The 9,609-nt window shown below is 46.1% G+C and overlaps 1 protein-coding gene across 1 annotated transcript; it reads right to left on the bottom strand.

Annotated features, from left to right (window-relative positions):
- Positions 1–1,353: 1,353 nt before the first annotated feature.
- LOC119441019 (uncharacterized) lies at positions 1,354–7,467 on the bottom strand. Its single transcript, XM_037705765.2, has 2 exons — positions 7,352–7,467; positions 1,354–1,586 (listed from the first exon to the last, which is right to left on the bottom strand). Exons 1-2 carry the CDS (start codon positions 7,463–7,465, stop codon positions 1,395–1,397), a joined length of 306 nt encoding a protein of 101 aa, XP_037561693.1. The 5' UTR covers positions 7,466–7,467; the 3' UTR covers positions 1,354–1,394.
- Between the last annotated feature and the right edge of the window lie 2,142 nt (positions 7,468–9,609).

Here is a 9,609-nt window from a genome sequence, read left to right on the forward strand (position 1 = left end):
GCATTGCAAGCGGCTCCTGGCGAAGGCAGAATGGCAAAAAATAGAAAGAAATTGTGAAAGTTCAGTGGACATGACAATAAGATTAAAAAAGAAGCCACTTGCGTATCGCTATGACACTGCAAATATGTCTTTGTCAGAGGTAACACATTACAAATATCTTGGTCTCTTCATAAAATAGGATCTGTCCTGGACAAAACATCTCGAAACAGTGATAGCAAATTGTCTCCGCAAGCTATTCTTTTCAAGACGCTCGTTAAAGACATCTACATCCTCAGTACGCCTCTTGGCCTATAAAACCATGATTCGCTCAGTTTTGGAACATGCTGTTATTATATGAGACCCGTTCACTTAAGCAGATGTGAGGAAACTATAAAATCTACAAAACAAGGCTGTCATGTTTATCTAAAATACATGTATGTTGGCGTACCTCAATCCCTAACCTCATTTCTCAGAGTGGCTTACCTTCTGCAACCAATAATAGGCTGCGCATGGGTCATTTGAAATTATTTTATCAACTAATAAATTGCAAGTACAGAATGAATACGCCTCGGCTTCTCACATATTTGACAGACTTGCTACCAGGCATACACTCTCATTGATATTTTCCCAGTACTGCAGCTGAGTCGAACAAGCTGACTGACACAATAGTAACCCAGGATTCCTTGTTGACTTTTAAAGCACATCTTCAGTGAGGAAGGGAAAAGGGAGAAAATTTTGCTTTGACCGAGATACTGTTTGTGAATTTTTTTATTCGTTGTTTCGTCTATTGTCACGGCTTTCTTTCTTATTACTTATTCCTATACATTGTTTGTACTTGTGATTTCATTCGTTGCTTTATATCCCGTTTCGTTATAACGAAGTGCGAGTGCATTATAAACTGTGCCTTCCGTGCCTTTGTTTGCAGTTGTTTTTATACGCTACTGTTGCAGTCACGCTGCACGAGTGCCTATGTTGTTCAGATCTGGACGTCCCATATATGCGATACATGTGATAATATTTACGCATGTGTTCGGGGGACCCCTGTCGTATCAGTGTACTTAAGAAATGTATTATTACGTATGCCCTGCACTTCCTGACGAAAGGCCCGACCCCGGCCGAAACGTCCCAAATAAATAAACGTTCGAAACACTGAATCCACAGGAACATTCACTTAACATATATATCTGTGTGTGTGGGTGTGTGTGTGTGTCACGTAATAATGAAAGTAGGCGCTTCACTACCCACAGAACCAACCAACATTCAATCGCAGTTGCAACAAAGCGGCCAGGTTCCAGGCAGTGTTTCTACACTTCACTGAGTAGCCACAGTTTGAAGCATACGAAAGCGAGCTTTTTAAGTACTGCGCTCAAAATACGCCACACAGAGTAGGTGGAATCGCAAGCGTTAGGAGGAGATCAGTCGTCCGAGCCGTTGACGGTGCTACGCAATATCTCGATGGGCACGCGCAAGCTGCGTGGCGTGGCCGGGCCGGGTTCGCCCAGCTCGTAGTAGTAGTAGCCAATGGCGATGACCGCGTAGTACATGAACAGCAGTCCCACCACGACCACGATGAGGAGCTGCCGCTCGCGCTCCTTGGTTTCACTGTTCTGGGGAGCGAGAAAATGCATGCACACTTAATCCGTGTTTCTGCAGCACCATCGAACCGGTTTTGCGAAAAAAAATCGGTTGTCCGGTTTTTCGATTGACCGGTTATGCGAATTTTAAAACCGCATCAACAGAGTTATCGGTTATTTGGTTGCTTATTCGGTTAATTGTATCCAGATATTTGAATGTTCGGATAGACGGATATTTGTTCTTCTGTACTTGTGCCGAAATTACCTTCCTTTCTCTCTTGTATTTTTTTTTATTTGTAGTTATTTTCACAACCGATCATGAAAACCCGACGTCTGCTCTGGTTAACGTCGTTACCTTTCCTTTTTTAAACACTACCTTTTTTAAACACGAAATATTCGTGTCCGAACGTTCGAATATCCGTCTAACTCATTATTTAAACCGGATATCCTGGGTATCCGTTTCTTGGAATCCGGATAACCGGTTTTCGAGACCGGGTTCACTTCCCTCGGTTTAAACCGCATAGCCGGTTTGACGAATACTTGCAAGCGCTAATCAATGTCGTAGCCTCGCACACGCCACGGAGGCTGCGACATTCTGCTGGGGAGCACGCTGTCGAGGGTTCGATTCACCACTCCCAAGTATCGCAGGAACGCTATGGCACGCTACTTTGCATGCGCGTTAAAGCCACAAATTAACTTTATTTACGAATAAGCTTTGCTCGCAAATTCGTGCTCTAAGAAAACGAACTGACAGTGTCGGTCAAAATATGGAATATTATATAGAAACTTCACCAGCTTTGTCACCCCAGCAGTCGCTTAGGTGGTACATTGACAGCTTCTAAATGAAATCCTTATTGCAATAAAATCAGCATTCTGTCCTGTTTTTTGCCATAGCTTGCCAGCGTTCTCTTTTTTTTTTTACCTTCCCTGTCAGCTAACTTTACTTCACAGCTACACTGCGTGATTGTTTGATGTTTCCTTGTGTTTTAATTCAAACGGGTGCCCCCGTGTTCTCATATGTCATCTTGTATTCTGATAATAAGAGATCACCTTACAAACTCAGGCGCCTGTTTTTGTATACATTGTCTTATGCATACGTAAGCTGAAACATGCGTTGCCATAAGCTGGAACAGAATCGACAAGAAAGCTACGGCCCATAGAGCTACTTTTGGGCTCCAGTACGACCTAGACGGCACTGGGCGACTCCGAGATTAATTTTGAGCAGTTAGGGCTCTTCACTGTGCACCAAAAGCGCAGCTCTGGGTCGTTCACGTTCTATCACCGAAACGCGGCTGCCATAGCCGGGACAGAACCATGGGCCTCGGGAGTGCTCAACCGATTCACTAAATATTCAGCCAACAAATAGCGCTCAAATAGCAGATTCAGAAGTAATAAACAAGCCTCGTACATTTCGCTACAGATATTGTTTATGCAACCCTTCTGTAACTGCTTAATTTAAACTTTTTTTTACGAACAAAGCTACAATAAACTACAGCACTTTATGAGAAAAGGTGACGTTAAGGAGCTACGTCAGATGGCATTCGTAGATGTTCGCAGTAGAGCGAAACATAAAATTGTCCAAGGTCAGGAGTTCGGCAAACACTCGTCTGCTCAGGTGTCAGATAAACATTCAAAGGTTTCTCAGGTCTAAGCAAGTCGAAAGTTAGTGAACACCCTACGGGTCCCTTCTTCACAATGCAGAGCATTCCTTGTTTCCCTTTCTCGGGAAATTTCTGCAAGGATACCGTATGCACACCTGCCAACCGGTGGAAATTCGTTAAAATGTTTCCGCCATAACAGGGGAGAGGGGGGAGGGGGGGAGGAGGGCGGGGAGTTGCACACGCTTTCCAATTTTTCCCTGAACACGAAACTATTGTGGAATACACACGCACTTTATTTAGCGGCAAGTTAGGAACAGAAGAAAAGGAAAACAACGCACTGTACTTAGATATGCAGATACTTTTTCAGGGCCATTGTTGTTGACCATTTCGCCATCTTCAGGAACATTCTCAATAGACTGGCTAGAAGGATTACCTCCGAGATCATGCAGCACGCGTCGCCCTATCTCGAAGGCAATACGTGTGGCACAGGTATCATCACATTTTGTTTCTTTGTATGCACATTTTGCAATCTTGCGCCGCCCCAACCTTTCTACGCCCTTAAAACGTTTTCGCGAACCGGAATCAATTTTTCGTAACACATGACGAAACTTTCGTAAAATCGTAGAACGAGCCCAAATTCCTACACTTTACTAAAAATTCGGGACAGTTGGCGAGTATGCAATTGGTCCGAAACGTCAATTCACTTTCGAAGTGGTCAATGACCAGAAGTATGTGCGTGCATTCGTGTGCGTGCGCTGCGTGCATGAATTAGCGCCCTAAATGTATAGTCGTAGATGGTGTCATTTGAGTCGTAGATGGTCACCCTCTCTTATGGCGACGAAGGAAGCGGACCATGTCATCTCAACGGACCTCTCTTCGCCGTGCAGTTGGAGCAGCGTGCCAAAGCGACCAGTTCCTGACCTACTTTTTTGTACATTTGTTTCTTATACCCCTGTCACACGGGCGCTCGAAAGTCTTTTGAGCAAAAAGACTTCTCCCGAAAAAGAGTTTCGCCCACAGACACACGACAGGGAGCGATCTCTTTTTCAGAAGCGGACTTTTTTGGAAGAGGAGTTCGCCGATCTCCTTTACGGCCGAAAAGGACTAACTAGCCTCGAAGCCAGTGGGCACAAGCAATTACGATATATTAAAGAAAATAAGCGAATGCTTAATTTCCTGTCACCTCGGCTCATCACAAAAAATAATTTTATGTCTCGCAGAAGGTGTAGTAAACCCAGTAATGCTCATTTTCTTCTGCACTCTTGTAAGCTGGGGATGTCACGTGATGACGCTCTTTAAACTACTACAATAAATCTTTATATTAACATTTCTTATGTTAAATTCATTTGAAAAACCTGTAAACAATAAGTTTGTTTCACTTTATATTTAGAGATACGCAAGTTCTTTTTCGCCGATATTGTTTCGAACGCTAGCGCCACGCTTTCGGTAGCGTGCCTAGAAGAAAACACTAAAAGGAGATCGTCGGCGCCGTGTGTCTGCTGCGCAACACCTCTTCATTCAAAACCCTTTCAACTTGGTAAAAGACCGCTTGCGTAAAAGAGTTTTTGCGTGCTCGTGTGACAGAGGTATTGCAGTTGTTAGATTAAAGAAGTTGTCTATATACAATTTTTTCATGTTTTTAGGCTTATTTCTGTCTTCCTTTTTATTAGATAAACGTAGGTAAGGGAAAAATGGCTGCGACTTAGGTCAGATAACCCTGGATATGCGAAGCGAAAGCTTGGTTTATCCTGGTTAAGTCTTGGTTTCACGTGTTTAACCTTTGATTTAGCTGTAATTATTATACTTACGTATACACTCATCGTTAAGCCATGTATAAATTATAAGCCGACAAGTCCAATCGCTTTGCGAGCCGAACGGCTCGCTCTTCCTCGGACTCCGATGCTAGCTTCGCGCGCTTGGCAATCCGGACTCTCTCCAGTAATGCAGTTCGCCGGGCGATATCCGCGGGGTGGTCAGACGCCACTTGCTGACGACGGCTCAAAGCCCCCCGCGCGACGCTCAGAGAAGACGGCCCGGCCTCGCTCTCATACTGCTCCCGCGTTCGATATAGCGTGAGGGCTTCGAAAGTCCTCACACAAGAATCGGCCCGTCGATGACCAGCCCTTTCCCGAGCGCGTTCGCGGCGGCGGTGCTCAAACGCGTTAGGGCACGTCGCAAGTTGCTCGTGAATGGCTCATACCCGCTTAAGCAATGGCTCACACCCCAGTAAACGCAGCCTCCCCATTACGAGGACAGAATAGAAGTGAAATTCTACGCTGGAATTATTAGCGGCAACGCAGTCAGCTGTGGAAGCAGACGACGACGACGAACGCGGGAGCAGGATGAGAGAGAGCGCGGCGCTCCTCTTAGCCAGGCGCGCGGCGCGTCACGACGTGCCCTACCAAGTTGAAGGCCATTAAGAAAGCTCGACAACGCCGGCAACCAGCAAGGAAGGATCCGTCAAGGTCCATCGATGAATAAAGTCCGTGTGCTATAACCATTACACCGTTCTGGTGTCGCTGGGAGAGGACGCTAGCCACGTGACAAGTACAACCTGGTCGTAATCAGTTTTCTAAGTACGCTTCGCGCCGCCTTCCTGAAGTTCTCGCGTATTGACACACCATAGGATCTGAATGTGCTTCTGGCAGCCAAAATACTTTCAGAAAATTTCAAGGAAAAAGATCACTATGACAGGCCAACACTTTCCTGGTGTGAATTTGCTTAGTCTGTGCGCACGAGATATGCGTTCGTCATTGCTATCCAAGGCAACTCCCGTTGTTCTGTTGTTCACATATACCGTGTGTTCAAAATTAAGCTTTATGGAATTTTTAAAAATTGCCTGTGGCAGGTAACATAAATCTTATCGTTGAGCTGGGTTACTCGAAGAGGCGGACATTAGTAGCACGAGAAATCAACACATATTCAACTAATTACCAAAAATTGACTCATGAACCTCTTAGTTACTTACTTGAGAACACATATTACAATTTACTAACTGTAGCCGGTGAGCTTGCCAGACGCATCCACTTGAAATGAATTTGCAGGATGACACCAGTTTCGAGATATTTTCCAAAATGGGGGACGAAATACATGAGCGTTCCAATTACTTTTAAGCTTCAATGTATAAAACAGCATTTCTGTAAAAAAAAAAAAAAGTAAGTGGAACAACAGTGATTTTTACGGCGAGTTTGATGGCGCATATCTCCAAACTGGTGTCATTCTGGAAATGGATACCAAGTGGATACGCCTGACAAGCTCACAGGCTACAATTCGTAAATTGCAATGTGTCGCAAAGTAATTAACTAAGAAGTTAATTAATCTCAGTTTCTATTTCTCGTGCTGCTAATGTCCGCATCACCGAATAGCCCAGCTCCATGATAAAAAATTATGCTACCTGCCACAGGCGATTTTAAAAAATTCCGTAAAACTTAAAAATGAACACCCTGTATATGTATAAAAATATATAGACTAACAAGGAAACTACAGAGCACTCTGGCGAATATAAAAGACAAGTTTCCTGGTGCAAACTTCCTCGGCGTAGCTTATGTTGTACTTATGATGAGTGCAAAGTAAGGGGGGTTACAATTAGCTTGGTTTAACCGAGTATTGCGAGAAACGTGCTCAGTGTTGCACGAGCAGACGACGTTGAAAACGGCACCTAGCCTCTAGCACTGATGCACAACGTGCTGAAACCACCGGCCACAGGATCTAAATGTCGGCCGCACGTGCAGTGGCTATAGAAAAGCAGATAACATAACACCTCTATCTGGAATCGCTGCACGTTCTGGTGGACAACTTAATTATATATGGCGGAATAACAGGCGATTACGCCTGTCCGCTGGTATCATCAAGAAACTGTCGCGTACTTAAACACGCTACTTTATTACGCTGGTCATGTTGTAAACGATGCTCGGGAATTTAAACCTGAATGCAGGAAAATGTCATTGAAGCTTTTTTGGTCAGTGCCCTATTTCACGTTCTCGTGAAACACACGTCCAAAGCTGTGCCGTTGTGTTAATGGCGGCGAACAGTGCCTACGAGTATTCTCCCGTCATAGCGCTGAGCTTTCGTATCCGCGTGGCCACAAGGTTTCGAGGGCATGCCAACAGGCAGTGCACGCCAATACCATTTGATTGCGCTGGCACCGATTTCCTGACCTGTCTGAAACCCGACGAACTAGGCGTAGAGATTGCGTACCATGAGGTCTTGCTCCTTCACTTGAGCCTCGAGCAAGAGTTCTCGCAGCGTCGGTTGCTTGCGAGGACGAGAAGCCTTCGGTCGGAGCAGACCCACGTGGCGCAGAGGTGCCATAGATAGCTGCGAGCGACAGGCATAGTTACGTCAATGGCGCTGACGACACCGTACCTTCGGGATAAACCATAACTGCCAAATGATTGAGCGATGAGAAAAATGAAAACTATGAGTGTCTTAAGAATCCCACAATCAAAATTCCGTCATTTCTTTCCCCAAAGAGGATCAAGCCACCGTGATTCACCGTGATCTGGGGACAGTAGGCACTTACCTTAATGCTGTGACATGGTTACTAGCACGAACAAAGCAAGCGAGAAAAGTTGAGACAGGACAGAGCTCTAGCGCTCTGTACCCAACTTTCTTTTTTGCTTGCGTGTAGGCTAACAACGTGGCTGGCATTGCTGCTTTTTGAAACAATAGTTGCGCTTAATTCGCAGTTCTCTGAACAACAAACCAGCAATTCGGAACTTGGAATGTTTATAAGATAGCGAAAGTCCTAGAAGTGGGGTCAAGCAATAAATATGAAGGTGAACATTCAAACACCCTTCGTGCACGTGACCACACTGTTGTCTGCATCTGTTTCTAATACTCGCCTTGCGCAAATGGAGGAAGGGAAGCTCCGAGGGCCTCTTGATGTTCTGCCGCCGTCTGCGCTTGCGACGCTTCGACTTGGTCGAAGGGCTGGCTGGAGAAGCTGCGTCCAGCACAGGCGAGGCCACGGGCACGAACGCGACGGTCGGTTTCTTGGACTGCTTCGTGGGCTTTCCTTCGTTCTGCGGTGGCACGGTAGGCGCCGTCCTGCCGTCCGAGCGTTGGGGCGTTCTCTTGCTCGTTTCCGCCTTGGGAATCTCGGCATCAGGGCTGTGAAATGCGGCCACGACACGGTCCGACTTGGCCGAAGAGCTGGCTGGACAAGCTGCGTCCAGCACAGGCGAGGCCACGGGCACAAAGGCCACGGTCGGCTTCTTGGGCTTTTCGTCGTCCTCGGGCGGCCCGGCAGGAGCCGTTCTGCCTTCCGAACGTTGGGGCGCTCTCGTTTCCGCCTTGGGAATCACGTCATCGGGGCTGTGAAATGGGGCCACGACACTGGGCTCGGCCTTTGCCTGGATACTGGACACAGCCTTGGGCTTGCGAGCTTTTTTCGACTCCCTTCGTTCCTTGCCATCTTCCGAGGCAGTCGCAGAAGCGGCACGTGCTGCGGCGGCCTGGTCCTCTCTTTCGACGACTATGATCTCTGCATCACCGAGGAGATGGAATGCACACTTGCCACGCGCGAATACAATCCCCTCCCACATTAATCGTGAAGCACCGTGATAAGAAAGCAGGTAGAGTGAAGCAAGGTCTAATGAGTACTCGGAACGTGTCTTACGTGAGAGAGCTTCCAGATTGTCCGGAGTTCGGACGCCCGCCACTCGTTTTAGCGATCGACATGATAATGAAACGGTCATCACGGCGATGCCCAATCGCGACCCGCCGTCGTCTGAGAAACGTTTTGTGAATACGGGGTCAACGCTAACCCTAGGAAATTGTAAAATAAACGTCTTCTTCAAGTAGGCAGTCACCGACATGCTAGCGATTGGCAGCGACAACGCACACAAAGGAACACCTGGTGGCACTACGTTAAGAATGGTCAGGGTGTTGCAAGGAAAGATCTTCTGTGTATAACTGCGCCTGGGTGACGTCGAAGCCAACAGAAGACAGTCTTAGAAGCAGCATCTGGGTCCTTACGCATTTACGTTTAACACAAGCGATTTTGCGTAACTTTTTATGCAATTTTCTTATTCAGGAATGCACTTTAATGCCCTCAGACGAGAGCATTATTTGGCAGCGAGGAGGGGCTACAAAACAGATACAAATTATAACGTATAACCATACAATTATAAGATTAGTTCGACAGATAGCATCATAGCCTAAACATATATCAGAACATAATTATTACAAGATCTCAGGAGCTGTTTGCAATATAAACAAATCAATGTGCCTAGGCTTCGATATATTTTTGTGCCCTAGAGGGAAACAATCTGGTTATTGTCGACTGCAAAGACTAACTGAGAAAGAGAGAAAAAAAAGAGGCACAAAAGACACCGGTGAATGAAAAAACGGTGAGTCAGTGAGTATCATATGCAGGGTGTTTCAGTTAACTTGGGCCAAACTTTAAAATTATGCAAACACTACGTAGCTGGACAGAACCAAGGTAATGTTGT

This window comes from Dermacentor silvarum, chromosome 2, assembly GCF_013339745.2.
Source record: "Dermacentor silvarum isolate Dsil-2018 chromosome 2, BIME_Dsil_1.4, whole genome shotgun sequence".
NCBI lineage: Eukaryota > Metazoa > Arthropoda > Arachnida > Ixodida > Ixodidae > Dermacentor > Dermacentor silvarum.

Excerpts from the sequence above, each read along its gene's own strand:
- LOC119441019 (XM_037705765.2), bottom strand. The coding sequence starts at position 7,465 with ATGGCACCTCTGCGCCACGTGGGTCTGCTCCGACCGAAGGCTTCTCGT. Across the intron at positions 1,587-7,351 it reads TGAAGGAGCAAGACCTCATG|AACAGTGAAACCAAGGAGCG; the intron begins GTACGCAATCTC and ends CTCGCTCCCCAG.